The 17584-nt window shown below is 46.6% G+C and overlaps 1 protein-coding gene across 1 annotated transcript in view; it reads right to left on the reverse strand.

Annotated features, from left to right (window-relative positions):
* The window catches only part of mef2b (myocyte enhancer factor 2b), a 100305-nt gene that overhangs the window by 21442 nt on the left and 61279 nt on the right, over positions 1-17584 (reverse strand). Inside the window, exon 5 of the mRNA XM_068016070.1 lies at positions 13562-13742. Within this exon, the coding sequence (XP_067872171.1) occupies positions 13562-13742 (181 nt within the window). The remainder of the gene's footprint in view (positions 1-13561; positions 13743-17584) is intronic.

Below are 17584 nucleotides of genomic sequence, written 5' to 3' on the forward strand. Positions count from 1 at the left end.
ATCCCAAGAGAATGCTTTCAGGATAGGAAGCTTATAAGCTAACAGCACAAAAGGAGGCCATTCAGCCCATCCTGCCTGTATCAGCTCTCTGAGAAATATATCCACTTAGTACTATTCCCCTGCCCTCTCCCTTAAAAAATTTTCTTCATCAAATATTTCCCTGCAAACCTCGATTTAAAAGTTCTCATCGTCATTTTCAAATCCCTCCATGGCTTTGCCCCTCCACATTTCTGTAATCTCCATCAACCTTACAACCCTCCATATATCTGCGCTCCTCCAATTCTTGCGCATCCCCTGATTTTTATGGCCCCACCATTGGCCGCCTTGCCTTCAGCTGCCCGGGCCCTAAGCTCTGGAATTCCCTCCCTCCTTTAAGATGCTCCTTAAAAGCTACCTCTTTGACCAAGCTTTTGGTCACTGTCCTAATATCTCATAATGTGGCTCAGCATCAAATTATGTTTGATGATACGCCTGTGAAGCCCCTTAGGACATTTTACAACAGTAAAGGCACTATATAAATGCAATTGTTGTTGTGTGAAATGGAATGGCAGAAAGTGAGAGAACTGTGGTGAAGACGTCAGTTTGGGTGAGAAAGGCGAAACCCTTTGCATCTGACGACATCTCCCTCGGGAAGTGTGAGATGGAATATCGAGCTCACAGAGCTGAGCTGACACTGCAACATTCTCTGTATCATCACTTCTGATACTCTTTGATTGGGAGAATATTTCAAACAAACACCTTCCTGTTCCCCCCTGATTTCCTCTGCTGGCGGGGCCAGCTGTCCGCTTCATTTCCTGCGTCTGTTCTAACATTAGACTGCTGTTCCTTCCCACAAGCCTGCTAACCCACCACCCCTTCCCCAGCCCTCCTTCTCCCCCTCAACTTCCCTCTCCTCCTCTAAACCTCTAAGTCCTCCCAACCTTCACACTCCCTCCTCCCTGTGTTGAAATGAAAGACCTATTGGACTCAGACACTAATGGTCTCTAATCTGTGACCCTCCAATGCTCCCTTAAGTCTGTGTTTTTGTATCTTCAACAGTGTGAAGCAATGGAAGGATTCACAGAGCTGATTAACAGTCTGACAGGCCGTGATGTGAGCATTCCTTCAATGGCTGTGACCATCTTTATACGAGCACATACAGCGGGAGGGGGAAGGGATGTGCTCCCACAACCCATACAATGAGGGTCAGGGGGGATGGTGGGGGGAATGGGGAGACACCCACCAGATATAAGTAGCCTGCTGGATGTCGACCCAAAATTCAGAACCAGAGCTGCAGGCTGTCTGGAGCAGGGTTTAAACTCTGCACCTTCTGACTGAGAATGGCTGCCACCGAGCCAAAGGCTGGCCCCACTCCTTTACAATGCTCTTACACAAGACTGTGCCCATTGGCTCTGCAATGTAGTGTGAAACAAGGCCAGGTTCGAGGAAAAGGTTGTCCTGATGAGAATGTGGATCTGCCATTCTGCTGCTGAAATTAAAGGGAGTGAGTCTGAGCTCTGTATACACAGGACATGCTACCTCCCACCTGTTCTTTCTAGGTCTCTGTTGCTGGAATTTTGCCGGGCCGGAGGGGGCCCCCAACAAGGGGTCCGAAAGCTGGGGGGGGGGGGGGGGGGCAGCCCCACATTGGCTGTTTATGGAACCCCCGATCGCATTTTTCAGCCATCCGGAAACTAATTCATTGCCACCAGGGCTGCCATCGATTTAAAGGACCGACGCCCGCCCCCAGGAGCTGCCACCCAATTGGGCGGGGGGCAGCAGCGCCGCTGGACGCGGTGGCTATTGCTGGGACTACACCTAGAAGAGGGGCCAGTCAGGCAGGTCCTGGCAAGTTGGGAGGGGGGGGGCAGTGGGAAGACAGGGCCAGGGCCAGGGCAGGGAGGAGCTGTTGCCATTACTGCCAAGGTAACCCCTCCGTGGGCCTCAGAGTGCCTGATCGGGGGCCTCGCCCATCCTCCACAGGGAGGCCACCAGGGTTAAGCAGGCAGTGTCCCCATGTGGCGGAGGGCCTATCTGCAGAGGTAGGAAGAGGCCATTAATTGGCCACAAATGACTCCATTGGCCACTGGGTGAGAGGGCCATCTTCTACCATCCCCGCTGCTGGTAAAATGCCATGGCAGCGGAAAGACAATGAGCACTCCACCCCCACCCTCCCTCGCCAATTTACGACTCCTATCTCCCCACCCCCACCCCCCACCTAGTCCCCAGAGGACTGGTAAAATCCAGCCCCCAGTAAACGTGGAGCACGATATGCTTCCAGAACATAAGCTTCCAGTTCACAGCTAAGCTCCGCACAGTAGGGCACAAAGCTACCCCAATACAGGATGCAGTGATAATGCGAAATATTTTTTTTTTTCAAAAAAACCTTTAGTCTTCCCCTGCACCCACAAGCTTCAGGTTTTCAAAACCCAAACTTGGCGTCACATAACCACTACTTCCTGATCAAGCTCATCTTCTTTTCACCCTCGGACGTGGCCCTTCACCGGGTTTCTCAATGTATAAAAAAATAAAGTTGTGACAAAAAAGGTCTGGCATGGGAGAATTTAGCCAGGTTCTTTTTAAATTACCGCTCTTGAACACACTACAGTGAAACCCAGGTGGGAACTGCGCGTGAGGACTGTAGTTTGCCTCTGCTTTGATGCCCTCCACAGCCAAATATCCAGGCATGCAGCTCCTATTCAGAATGGCTGCTTAATGACTGGTACCAGAGGGAGCCCGTGGCAGTACAGGAGAAAGGGCGATGCAACAGAAAAATGGAAGCAGTCTAAGTAGCATGGAAACATTACTGGAGATGGCTTGGAGTCTAAGAGTTGAGGTCCTCCTTTCTTGCCCACAGCAGCTTGTGTTTGATGGAAATTTCAGGTCATTGCCCACAGGTCATGCACAGTGAACCACTGCACTGAATACAGTGAATCAGCATTCAGCACACAAGCCTGCTACATATGAACAGAAAGAGGCCATTTAGCTCATCAAGCCTGTTCCATCATTCAATGAGATCATGGCTCATCTGAATCCTATACTCGCCTTTACCCGTATCCCTTAATACCCTTGTCTAACAAAAATTTGATTGCAGATTTAAAACGATTAATTGGTATATCGTCTGCTGCTTTTTGTGGGAAACAGTTCTACACTTTTACCACCTTTCACATGAATGGCCTGGCTCTGACTTTAAGGTTATAAAAACTCAATCAAACCACCTGATAACCTTCTACATTCCAGGGAATACAGGCCTACTTTATGTAATCTCTGCTCATAATTTAACCCTTGGAGCCCTGGCAACATTCTGGTGAATCTACACTGCACTCCTTCCAAGGCCAATTATATCCTTTCTAAGGTGTGGTGCCCAGAACCAGATGTGCCTTCAGATGTGTCCAGATGTGGTCTAACCAGGGCTTTTCACATGCCCACTATTCTCTGGGAAAAGAACGTCCAACCTAGTTCTGCCTTTTTGTAAATTTGTTAGGGAGGAAATTCCAGAGAAAGAGATCTAGGCAGCTGAAAGCACTAGCACCAATGGTTGGGCGAAGGGAGGGTGGAAGTCAGCCTAGATTTGTGTGTTCAAGTCCTGGACTGAGCCGAAAATTGGACTTTTATTGAGGAATAATTATTTCCAGAAGACAGAATCATGGAAGCAGGCAAAGAGAAGGGGTCCATGAAGTGAGATGTCCCATGACACTGGGGCTTTGCCATGCTGGGATTGATCCAAGTGGCCTTCCGTGTTTTTTGGAGAAAGAGAAAAGGAAATAAAAGTTGCTGTGGGGGGAGAGGCAAAGTTGGGCTGTGGTGCAGGTATTTCGGGTTATGAGTCCTCTTAAAGTATGAAAATGGTGTCTGCAACATGCACGCACACCTAATGCCCACAGGCAGTATGCAGAGCAGGCAGATCACGACGTCATTCAGCGTGCAGCACTGATTTGATCAGCACTGCCATTTCGGAGCTCCCTGTTCTGCATAATGCCCTCTCTTAACCTCTCACAGTTAATCAGGCATTCAATGGCAAATTGAACGGGAAATTCGTCCAATGAACCAACCGACATTTCTCCCTCAACCAACATAACCAATGGCTCAACATTTGTTTAGATTTTCAATAGTGTACAGGGAGCGATCTGGCTGTCTCAATACTGTAAACAGTCTTAGCCTGGAGTGAGAGAGGTTATCGAACATCTGGACCTTACCAGAAGGATTATAAAGTCCTTTCTCACACTCACAATTACCTTGGAACCCAAAGCTGAAATGTTGCTGAAGGACATTTTAACGTTCCCTTTACTATTTTTATATAAATTCAGAACATAAATCAGAGTCTACATGATAACCCAGATCAATTTTGATTGCCTAAAGGACTCAGAGAGCAGAGTCTGCACCTCCAGATAAATATGGACTGATGCAAATCAATCTGCAGCATCCAGGTGATCCCAAGGACCATGACTGCCGTGAAAATCTTTCCCTTTCAAGTATTTATCCAATGTCATTTTGAAAGTTTTTGTTGAATCTGCTTCCACTGTCTTTCAGGCAACGCATTCTAGATCACAATAATAATGATACAATCTGGCTACCCCAGATCACGTTCTGTTCGGACCCTGACTTCCAGCAGTAAGGAGGATTCTCTGGACATCCCGGGAGTTCTATAAACCCACTGTCCAGTTGCTCTGTAATTATACCCCATATGCCAGGGTCTAATTATGTACACTCTGGCCTTGTCCATGGCAGTATCTTGTTGTTCTCAATCTGTTATCTGTCTTGTTCCCAAACAAAAATGCGGCATGCTCAGCCAATACATCACGAGGACAAGGACACTGTAACTTGCTGTAAACAGGCATGGCCTGATGGGTAAGTGAACAACTAGAAATGGTCAACTATCTTATAATTCCCCTGCCAACTATTGGGAGAAGCTGGTGGACGGAAGTGCTGGGGAGAGGAAAAATTGGACAGTGACACTCCCTCACAGTCAGAAAACCCAAATGGGAATGACATAGAATTTACAGCACAGAAACAGGCTATTTGGTCCAACAGGTCTATATCTGCACTTTGTCCAATCTCTTGCCCAGTCTATTAAAAATGGCTGGATGGCAGCTTGGCTCAGTTGGTAGCACTTTTGCCTCAGGATTGCCAAGTTGTGGCTTCAAGCCCAGTCCAGGACTTGAGCACATAATTTATGTTGACCACTGCCCAGAGCACATCCTCCCCCCCACCACCCCCCCATGACTCCTCACCCTCAATCTCTTCGTCCAACCATTGGAGGTGAAGCCTTCAGCTGCCTGGCTCCTATTCACTGGATCTTCCTCCCTAAAAAAGTTACACAAGGGCTGAACTAAGTTGGATGTTGGGTGGTTCTTTTTCCAGACAAAAATGGAGATGTGCAACAGGTAGATGCCGATGATCCGATTTCCTTCAAGCAGGGAGATCCCCTTGTACAAGAGGGATAAATACTATAATGTAAATCAGGATCAATGTAATCTCCTGACTAGTTTCGATCTCCTAATGGGGTCGCAGAGGCATTGCCCAAGTTTTTATCCCTAATTGTCCTCAGTTTTTATCTTCGTTTTGCCTCTCCCAGGAGCTTACATGGCTCCAGGTAAGGTGGTGAGTGTCTGTATCATGATGTATGAGGTATCAGGACTCTATGGCACAGGAAAGATGGACCAGTGGGTCTTCTCCCTGTCCGGCATTCTCGTCTGTTCGTTTGTAAACTTCTTGACCTCTCCTCCTTGGAAGGTCACCTCAAAACCCAACTCATTAAACAAATTTTTCGAACCCCCTCATAATCTCTCCTTTCACAGAATGCCATCTTCTTTTTCATCTGGGGAGTACCTGAGGACTTTTTGAAAATTATGTTAAAGATGTTATATTACTAGAAGTTCTTGTTGGCCCTCCACTGTGCTACACTGAGGGAGCACATTATATGAAGCATCGCCCACCAGGTGAGAGGTTAAGCCAAGTTCCTGGCTGCCCGTTCAGGTGGGCGTTATAAAGTCCCATGGCTTTATTCAAAGAACAGTAAGGAAATTCATCCAATGAACCAACTGACATTTCTCCCTCAACCAACATAACCAAACTAAAAACCCCAGATTAACTGACCATTTTTCTGATTATGTATGAGGTGTTACTGGCACAGAAGCTGACTGACTGTCTCTTTAATCTAGATATGGCAGTGCAGTGATTATGTTACTGGACGAATAATACAGAGATTGGACAAATAATAGAGATCTGGAGTTCAATTTCCACTATGGCCGTTTGAGAATTCAAATTCAGTTTAAAAATCTGAGAATAAAAAGCTGGTATCAGTAAAAGTGACTGTGAAGCTGTTGGGTGGTCATTCAAAAAAAGCAACTGATTCACTAATGTCTTTTGTGTATAAAATTATGAGGAGCCGAGATGAAGTGGATAGGGAGGACTTACTTCCCTTAGCAGAGAGGCCATTAACCAGAGCCATGGATTTAAAATAATTGGCAGAAGGATTAGAGGGAAGTTGAGGAAATGTTTTTTCACCCAGAGGGTGGTGGGGGGTCTGGAACTCACTGCCTGAGAGGGTGGTAGAGGTAGAAACCATTTTTAAAATACTTGAATACGTATCGTAGCCTACCAGGCTACAGACAAGAATTGGAAAGTGGGATTAGGCTGGATAGCTCTTTTTTGACCAGCATGCACACAATGGACCGAAAGGCCTCGATCTGTGCCATAAATCTTCTGTTTCTTTAAGAAAAGGAACCTGCTCGCCTTACCTGGTCTGGCCTAAATGTGACTCCTGTCCCACACCAATATGGCTGACCTTTAACTGTGCCCTGAAGGGCAATTAGGGTTGGTCAAGACATGCCAGCAATGCCCACATCGTAATAATGAATAAAAATAGGTCACTGCACCTCAAAAGTAATTTACTGTGTGAAGCAACTTGAGATATTTTGAGGTTGTGAGAATGGACTATATAAATACAAATATTTGGTTTGTAAAGTTTAGAAGACAGTTTAAAATGATAACGGAATTCCAAAGGGTTGGTAGAGAGAATATATTTCCTCTGGTGGGGGAGTCCAGAACAAGAGGGCAGAATCTTCAAATTAGAGCCAAGCTGTTCAGGAGTGACCCCAGGAAATACTTTTTTCCACACAAAGGGTAGTGAAAATCTGGAACTCTCTTCCACAAAAGGCCTCGAGTGCTGGGAGTCAATTAAAGTGTTCGAGACAGAGATCGACAGATTTTTGGTAGGTAAGGACATCAAGGGGTATAAAATCATGGTGGGTAAATGGGGCTGAGGTAGAGGGCACCATGATCTAATAGAATGGTGGAGCAGGTTGGAGGGGAGAATGGTCTATCCCTGTTCCAAGGAGATAAATGCAGTTTAGAAGAGCTGCTCACACTCATTGAGGACTTAATTCAATGCAGTAATGGTTCTTCTTTCCCTATTGCCCTCTGCGCTGTTCTCTCTCGGGTGGGAAAGTGAGTCATCCTGTGCTAATGTCTCTTTGAAATTAGCCCACAGGAAGCATGTGAGAGCCATCTGCGAGCAACCTACTCTGTCTGCTGGGCAAGAGGCTGGCCCACGCCCAACACTGCAAAACTGTCAAACTCACACAATGCAACCCCCGTCTGACCATGTGGTACTGCATTAATGCTGTCACCAGTGTAAAGGAACAGGGTCATTCTCAAATTCTGCACTTCCTTCTGCCCCCTCACTCATGTCAGAATCAAGGGCGGGGGGTGGTGGGGAAGTGGGGTTAAGACGCTCATGCACGTAACCCTAGGGCTGGAAACTGTGTGGCACTCACGGAGTTAATGAGCTCATTTGTTCCTGAAGCAACCAAGGCAGGAAATCGTACTAAGTACTGTACACTGTGGTTGGATGAGTCAGCGAGCAGATTTTAACCCATTCACACCCTATCTTTCCCTCACCTCTTCCTTTACGGTCGGTTTGTGTTTTCCAACCCTGCTCCTGCTATAGCTCCACTGCTCCCCCATGCCTGTTCTGTTTAAGCAAAAGGGACTCTGGGTCAGCTAGGATCAACTGGTAGAATATTGCCTAATGGTCAGATGTTTCAAATCTCACTCCAGAGAGATAATCTATAATCTAGGCTGACACTCCCAGTGCAGTACTGAGGGAATGCTACACTGTCGGAAGTGCCATCTTTCAGATAAGACATTAAATTGAGACCCTATATGCCCTCTCAGATGGGCGTAAAAGATCCCAGGGCACTATCTTGAAGAAGATTAAAAGAGTTTTTTCCCAGTCTTCTGCCCAGTATTTATCCCTCAGCTGACATCACTAAAACAGATTATCTGATCATTAACACATTGCTGTTTGTGGGATCTTGCTGTGCACAAATCAACTGCTTCATTTCCTACATTACAACAGCATCCACACTTCAGGAAGTACTTCATTTGCTGTGAAACACCTTGGAATGTCCTCGGGTTGTGAAAAGCACTATGGAAATGCAAGTCCTTTCTTTCTCTAGTTGGAACAGCCAGTGTCTCCTTACTAAAAAAGCAAAAAGAAAAATACTGTGGATGCTGGATTCAGAAACAAAAATAATATAATGCTGGAAACACTCGGCAGGTCAGGCAGCCTCTGTGGAGATTCTTCCTTGACAGAAAGGTCGCAGACCTTAAATGTTAACCCTTCCTTTCTCTTCTGTGTCACACAAGCAATTGGTTCTGCCCCAGTCCAGGAGCACAGCCAGATTCACTAACTCTGGGTGGGTTTGGAGTCTCCCAGTTGTTGGTTAGCATTACTGACTCATGGCTAGATTCTCCATATTGGGGACATCCTGTTTCTTAGTGCCATCACCAATCGTTGGATTGTTTATTTGATGAGTCGCTTGATCTTTGGCTTGTGCCCTTTTATTTGCCCGGTTCCAATTGCTGTCTAGTATCATTGATTATTGGCCAGGATATTGATTATTGGCTTTTGTCATTGATTATTGGCTATTTTCCCTGTATTTGAGCTATCTTCTTCCTCTTTCTAAACAGCCTATATATTGCTGATTCTTTAAATCTCTGATACACGACAGAGCCCCTAAACATATCTGTTTCCAAATTTACATAGATTTCAGCAAACCCTGAAGTCTAAATGTTTGATTTGCTTCTTCCAGTTGAAGAATGAACAGGAGGATGTTGGATTGTGTCATCCAAGAATCTCACCACAGCTTCAGTTTGTGCATCCTTGTGGATTTGTTGGTAAGGGCAGCAGACTGGGCTATGCAGCCCAGGCATTCCCAGCTTCAATTAACAGTCTGTGCTGAGCAGCTGAACTCAGAAGGGTTACTAGGTGAGGCACTATATTGGCCTCAACTCTCCTGGGCTAGGAAGGGCATGGGGTGGAAATCAGACAGAAGTCCAACCTGACCACTATCCAGTAAGCCCGTCTGGAACATATGTGCGTCTGTGTGCATGTGCATGTGTGTCTGTGCCTGTCTGTATCTTGAAAACCAGAAGGGAACACAGAAGCAGATTTTTTATTTTAAAAAAAGAACGTTTCTGGAACTCCAGAGTTCCAGCTCATTTCCTGAACGCATGGCATTATTTTTCTCTCTACTGTACTTGGCAGATTGATTTTAGCTGGGGAGAAAGGCTGATGGCAGAGAGGGCCCAGGTGAATAAAAAGGCATGGGCATTTTGAAAGGTGAAATGGTATTTTTCCATTCAATGGACCAAACCCGAGCTCTCCAAATTGCGTGGGCTTCATGTAAATTTCATTCAAAGAAACCCAAACAGATGTGAGTCTAAGGAAGGACGCCTGTGATATAGAGCTGTAGCTAGGGTTCAGAGGAAATAAAAATAGCAACAAGATTCAGGAACAGAAACAAGACCTTCTGATGCCGGGAACATTACCAAGTGTACGGGGCACTGAGTTTTACCAGTAATTAAACACTGATGATTTCTCAATAAACCAGCGGAGGTTATTGATGCCGTTGTATAGATTTGAAAAATAACATTTCTCTTTAGACATGCGCAGAAACCCATCATCATGTAGACTTTTGTGGCTCAGTGGGTAGCACTCTCGCCTCCGTGCCAGACGGTCATGGGTTCAAGCCCCACTCCAGAGCATAAAAATCTAGGCAGACACTCTAGTGCAGTGGGGAGGGGTGCTGCACTGTCAGAGGTGCTGTCTTTTAGATGAGATGTTAAACCAAGGCCCTGTCTGCCTTTTCAGGTGGAAATGAGCAGGCGAGTTCTCCTCGGTGTCCTGGGCCAATATTTGTCCCTCAATCAACATCACTAAAACTGATTATCTGGTCATTGTCACATTGCTGTTTGTGGGATCTTACTGTGCACAAATTGGCCATTGCATTTCCATCTCATAATTTACAACGGTGACTACACTTCAAAAAAGAACTTGATTGGCTGTAAAGCACTTTGGGATGTCCAGAGGTTGTTAAAGGTGCTATATAAATGCAAGTCTTTCTTTTTGCTTTTCGGAACCTCCGAGCCAAACTGTTGAGAAATCCAAATAAGGAGACTTTACATTGGCCTGACATTCAGTGCACACTCTATTCCTGTTGGGATATTATCTACTTATACTCAAGCCTTGGGAGATAGTGCAGAATTGACACAACAACTGAGAATTAGGGACTTCCCCACCCACTGCTTCCCTCCACCCCCGCTGTCCACTACCCCACAGTTTGTGAAGGAGCCAAAACTGACTAAAAGCCCACATGCAACAGCTCAACTACCTCATTCTTATAAAAGGGAACTAGATCGTTGCTTGAAAACAGAAAGAACAGAATATGGTACAGGGTAGCTGGCGGGAGAGTGGAATTAGACTAGGCTGACGTGAAGACAAACAACAGTGAGGACTTGAAGGGCCAAATGGCCTGTTTCTGTGCTGTGATATTCTATGACTCTAAGTTCTTCGCTGAATGCCCAGTTAAGCCCACTTTACCTGCTAGGATGTTGGCCTACAGGGTCAGCTGGAGCTCAGTGAGAAGTGTACCAGGCCCACTATCTTTCAGGTCTAGAGCATTGCAACCCTACCACACTCAGCCATGGACTTACCAAATGCACAGCAGAGGATCGACTTGGTTCCCATCTCCCATCGCCAAGGATAACAGCTTGGGACTAACTCAAATGCATTATAGTGCATCATAAGAACATTAAAAAATTGAAGAAAATCATTATACTCTCTCCCACTGGACTGGCTGCTAAAAAGAAAGACTTGCACAACCTCAGGACATCCAAAGCACTTTGCAAGCAATGGAGCACTTTTGAAGTGTAGTCACTGTTGTAATGTAGGAAACACAGCAGCTGATTTGTACACAGCATGAAGGGCGGCACAGTGGCGCAGTGGTTAGCACCGCAGCCTCACAGCTCCAGCGACCCGGGTTCACTTCTGGGTACTGCCTGTGTGGAGTTTGCAAGTTCTCCCTGTGTCTGTGTGGGTTTCCTCCGGGTGCTCCGGTTTCCTCCCACATGCCAAAGACTTGCTGGTTGATAGGTTAATTGGACATTATAAATTGCCCCGAGTATAGGTAGGTGGTAGGGAAATATAGGGACAGGTGGGGATGTGGTAAGCATATGGAATTAGAGTATTAGTATAAATGGGTGGTTGATGGTCGGCACAGACTCGGTGGGCCGAAGGGCCTGTTTCAGTGCTGTATCTCTAAACTAATCCCACAAACAGCAATGCAATAATTTTTATTTAGGGATGTGGACTGAGGGATAAATATTGACCATCATACTAGGGATAACTCCGCTGCTCTACTTCCATCTGAGAGGGCAGACATGGGTGCCTGTTTAATGTCTCATCCAAAAGGCTGCAACTCTGGCAGTGTAGCATTCTCTCAGTACTGGCACTGGAGTGTCAGCCTAGATTTTATGTTCAAGTGTCTGAAATGGGATACCACGAGATCAGAGGACACAGATTTAAGATCATTTGTAAAAGGAGCAGCGGCAATATGAGGAAAGTCTTTTCTAATTTTCAAATAGAAATTGGATATAAACCTGAAAAGGCAAGATTTGCAGGGATATGGGAAAAGAGCACGTCAGTGGGACTAATTAGATAGCTCTTTCAAAGGGCTGGTACAGACACGATGGGATGAATGGCCTCCTTCTGTGCTGTAAGATTCGATAGGCTGGATTTTCCCTCTGGGGGCAGGAAACAGAGATTTGGACTGTTTCCAGGTCCTAAAACCGCCCCATGGGGAGAAACAGTCACTCATTGGGATTTTCACCGAGGTGCACCCTTAATTGGCATGGAGACAAGTTCTTTGTCCAATTAAGGATGCCGGGCAGGCTCTTGAAGCTGAAGGGCCAATCAGAGGCCTTCCTGCTTGAGAGGAGCAGCAGACTGCTATGTAAGGTGAGTAAGAGAGAGGGTGCTTCAAAATGGAGGCATCCTCTCTCCAACTTTTTAAAATCTTTCATTAAAAAATAGATTCAACTGCCAGGACACCACTGTGGCAGGGGAAACCCCTCTACAGGATGGCCTGCAGCTGCTCCTGCACTGAGACAGGCAGGGAGGGCCTCTTGGCCTGCCTGAACGCTTGCCCAACCCCAACCTGCAGCCAGGGGCTTGCCTCCAGGCACCTAATCCGGCCCCCGGGTGTGGGCGGTTAGCCCTGCCGGCCCTGATCCCACCTCTGTAAAAATGGCCCAGAGGTGGGATGGAGCCAGGGAAGCGTCACGCTGGTCGGTGGGGCTAATTTTTGGCTCCACCTGCCTCCGATCCCAGCTCCAGCAGGGGCTGAAAATCCTACCCATATGATTTTAAGAGAATGGGTTGAATTTTACCCTCGTTGGACCGGAGTCGCCCACAGACTGAAAAGTCGGTGGCGAGCCTGCCTCAGCCTGGCCTGGGGATCCGGACTGCATTTTATGGTCCCCAGACCTTTAATTGGTCTGAAGCGGGACTTCCACCTCATTGAGGCAGTAAGTCCTGCCTAATGTGGAGCTGCCGGCCAATCAGCGGGCCGGCAGCTCTCTGTCCCAGCAGCGCCACTGGGGGCAATGGCCACTGCTGGGACTGCAACTCAGCTGCAGTCAGAAGATGTCGGGGAGCCCCGGGAGAACGGGTAAGTGTTCAGGGCCTTGCCAGGGGCAATCGGCCAGGCAAGGGCGGTCGATTGTAGGTACGGGGGGGGGGGTGTTGGGCGTGGTTCTGGCATCGGGGGCAGCCCTCCGTCAGGCATAGGGTGCCTGATCAGGAGGGCACCCCCCGCCCCTCCGCCACCCTGGCCGTCAGAAAGCCGCCTACTTTTAAAAGGTGGCTTTTCTCGGGCCTGGGCTGCCAACCAGGCAAGGGTAAAATCCCCGTGGCGGTGAGCAGAGGCCCTTAAGTGGCCATTAACTGGCCACTTAAGGACCTTGATTGGCCTGGGGTGGGTGGGCTATTTTTTGCTGCTGCCGCCCTGCATAAAGTGGCGGCAAAGACGGGAGCAGGTCAGGAAGGGCCCCCCGAGCCTCCCGCTCCATTTTACGTACCCCGCCCCCACCCACCACCATCCTGCTCTTTGGCGGTGGGGGGAGGCTCCTAAAATTCCGGCCAATGAGTCAAATTGATATGAGACATTAATATTAACTGAAGTAAGGGAACATTTGCAAATGCTTGGACTAGACCAATACGATTCCAGCAACGTACCTGAATGAGAAATTGTGGACACTTGCGACGTCAACCCTGATGAATGAGCGCTTCGAGGTATGATTGGCTGTGGCACTGGTCCTCGATTTAGGATGGACCCAGTCGGGCTGCTGTAAGCCAAACTGGTGGTACTCTGTGCTGCAGCCAGAATTGACACTTCATGGTTAGACAGTGTGCCTGCCTGAGAGAGAGAGAGAGAGAGAGAGAGAGAGAGACATGAGGCAAGAGGGTGAAACAAAGACAAGTAATCACAATAATAACTCTTCATTGTCAAAATCCATGATAAATAACAACAACTTGCGTTTATATAGCACCTTAAACACAAGTAAATGTTCCAAGACGCTTCACAGGAGTATATCAAACACAGGAGATATTGAGACAGATGACCAGCAGCTTTGTCAGAAGAAGTAGATTTTAAGCAGCATCTTAAAGGTGGAGAGAGGCGGAGAGGTTTAGCAAGGGAATTCCAGAGTTTGGCTCCTAGATAGCTGAAGGCACGGCCGCTAATGGTGGAGCGATGGAATTTGGAACTGCAGGAGACCAGAATTAGCGGAGTGCAGAGATCTTGGAGGGTTGTGGGACCGGGGGAGGTTACAGAGAGGTGAGACCTTGGAGGGATTTGAAAACAAGGATGAGAATTTTAAGTGAGGTATTGTTGGACTAGGAACCAATGTAGGTCAGCGAGCACAGCAGGTGATTGGAGAATGGGACTTGGTGCGGGTTAGGATACATGCAGCAGAGTTTGGGGTGAGCTCCAGTTTACAGCGATTGCACAGTGGGAGGCTGGCCAGAAGAGTATTGGAATAATCAATGCAGCAGCAATAGAAAAGAGTGTTTCCTTTTAGAAGACCAAGAATTGGTCGGATTCGCAGAGCAGGTAGCGTCCATGTCCAGAATCCTCATCTCATCGAATTTCTGATTGCAAACCAGTGGTGTTGTGCAAGACAGTGGGCAGAAGCCAGGCCCTTTTAGGGGTTAGGGGTCAGTCAACATTGGCCAAAGTTTGACCATTATAATGTAAGTTAATATAAAAAATAGGAGCAGGAGTAGGCCATTCGGTCCCTCGAGTCTGCTCTACCATTCAATAGATCATGGCAAATCTGACCTCAGCTTCAACTCCACTTCACTGCCTGCTCCCCAGTAAACCTCGACTTCCCTAGAATTCAAAAATCGAACATAACCTTGAATATATTCAATGGCTCAACCTTCACGGATCTCAGGGGTTAGAGAATTCAAAGATTAGCAACCCTCTGGGAGAATAAATTCATAGGAACAGGAGTAGGCCATTCAGCCCATTGAGGCTGCTCCACCATTCAATACGATCATGGCTGATCATCCACTTCAATGCCTTTTTCCCCCACACTATCCCCATGTCATTGGCATTTAGAAATCTGTCAATCTCTGCTTTAAACATACTCAATGACTGAGCTTCCACAGCTCTCTGGGGTAGAGAATTCCAAAGATTCACAACCCTCTGAGTAGAGAAATTTCCCCTCATCTCTGTCCTAAGTGGCTTCCCCCTAAATTTGAAATTGTGTCCGCTGGTTCTAGACTCCCCAACCAGGGGAAACATCTTAGCTGCATCTACCCTGTCTATCCCTTTAAGTATTTTGTAGGTTTCAATGAGATTACCTCTCATTCTTCAAAACTCTAGAGAATACAGGCCCAGTTTCCCCAATCTCTCTTCATAGGACAGTCCCGCCATCCCGGGAACAAGTCTGGTGAACCTTTGTTGCACTCCCTCTATGGCAATAATATCCTTCCTAAGGTAAGGGGACCATAACTGCACACAGTACTCCAGGTGCGGTCTAACCAATTGGAGCAAGACTTCACTACTCCTGTACTCAACTCCTCCTCATCTCCATCTTAAAAGGGAGACACCTTATTCTGAAACTATACCCCCTAGTTCTAGATTCCCCCTCCACGGGAAACATCCTCTCAACATCCACCCTGTCAAGCCCCCTCAGCATCATATGTTTCAATAAGATCACCTCTCATTCTTCTAACCTCCAATGAGCATAGGCCAAACTTGTTCAAACTTTCCTCATAAGACAACCCATTAACATCAGGAATCAACCTAGTGAACCTTCTTTGAACTGCCTTCAACACAAGTATATCCCTAAGTATATCCTAAGTGAGGAATTTCAATAGGGATTTATCCACACGAGGCATCGCCTCACACAAGAGTTTTTGATAGAGCAAATAAGGAGAAACTGTTTCCAGTAGGGCAGTAGGGTAGGTAACCAGAGGGCACAGATTTAAGGTAACTGGCAAAAGAATCAGAGGTGAAATGAGGAGAAATTTATTCATGCAGTAAACTGTCGTGATCTGGAATGTGCTGCCTGAAAGGGCAGTGGAAGAAGATTCAACAGTAACTTTCAAAAGGGAATTGGATAAATTCTTCAGGGCTACGTGGTAAGGACAGGGGAGTGGGACTAGTTGGATGGCTCTTTGGAACAGCTGGCACAAGCACAATAAGCCAAATGGCCTCCTTCTGTGCGATATAATTCTACGATTCTGTGATTCTAATTAGCAAACTTCATCCATTATTTGGGCCACAAGGATGACAAAGTGACTTTGATATATTCTTCTATACGCCTTCGTATTCTCATTTGGATGTTTTTTTTTTCCTGTTCCTCTCTTTCTCTCCACAGTCCACCTGACTGCAGGATTTGCGATTTCTTGCTCACCCTTAGGACTGGTAGTTTGAATAGGAGGCTTTCACTATTGCTGTGAATGCTGGGATTGTCCTCTCTCCAGCAAAAGCAAGCAAACAAAGTGCCAGGAATAACTGGTACAATCGCAATTCTCTGTGGCAAGAAGGTATAATATGAGGAGATCCATTGAATATGGTTCCTACTGCTGCTGGTGGCCCCAGGTCCCTGTCGTATGCCTCAGCACCCTACAATAGCCTTAACATATGTGGAGGTCTAGGAGGAGCTGCCCAGTTTGGGAAAAGAACAGACGTCCTGTGAGACTTTAGTAGAGAAAACAAAGCATGAAATACAACAAAATAAGTTGCCATCTTGAATCTCTATTCCCTGAGCTTGGGTTGCTCCATGCCTCCCCCACCCTCATCTTTTCAAATGGGCTATTCTATTGAAGGACATTACAAGGTGATCAGATAATGCAAGATTCACATCACAAGTGGACAGTCCATTTCACAACAAGGGAGCAACAAGAACTTGGCAGCAATAATGAAGGAATATTTCCAAAATTTTAAACCGCTGAATATTTTCAGGGTTACAGGTCTGAGTTTTGGGTGACTGTTTTTGTGGCCTTATATAGCCTGGACTCTGGCAGTGCTCTGTACTGATAAATATACTTGTAGCTTGCCAGAGAACGTGATGGTTCAGTGAAGATTTTGGATCAAGATCTCAGGCATCATTGTATCTATAGTAAAGAAGGGGGCAGCTTGTAATACGTAATCTCTCATAACCTAAATGGGATTCGTTGTCCCAACTTAGCTTCCCCTGTAGACAAAAGCTTCCACTGAGGTGAGGAGCAATAGCTGTTGACTATTCACCCATACTTCACCCAAGTGGCAGCTCTAAATGTGCAGCCATAGACAGCAGTGTTTGCAGGCCAATACACATCACAGTTCATCCTGTTTTCAGCTAACAGCTAACTTTTCACTGGACAAGAATCTGGAGAAGGAACCTTGGCTGATTTTATTTTTCCCCCTTGGCCCAGGTCAGATGAAAGCAATTGCAGGCCCTCTAAAACCACCTGTGCCAATGTGACACAGGCAGGAACTCCAATCTGAAATCTCCAGGACAATAAGACTCACCACCAATCGAATTTAGAAAGAAAGAACTTGAATTTATACAGCACCTCTTCCACCTCAGGATGTCCCAAAGCGCTTCACAGCCAAATCAAGTACTTCCTTGAGCGTTGTTGTAATGTAGGAAACGTGGCAGCCAATTTTCACACAGCAAGATCCCACAAACAGCAATGAGATGATGACCAGATAATCTGTCTTTTAGTTCCTATGGACAAATATTGGACAGGACACAGGGAAGA

This window comes from Heterodontus francisci, chromosome 36 (genome assembly GCF_036365525.1).
Source record: "Heterodontus francisci isolate sHetFra1 chromosome 36, sHetFra1.hap1, whole genome shotgun sequence".
NCBI classification, from domain to species: Eukaryota; Metazoa; Chordata; class Chondrichthyes; order Heterodontiformes; family Heterodontidae; genus Heterodontus; species Heterodontus francisci.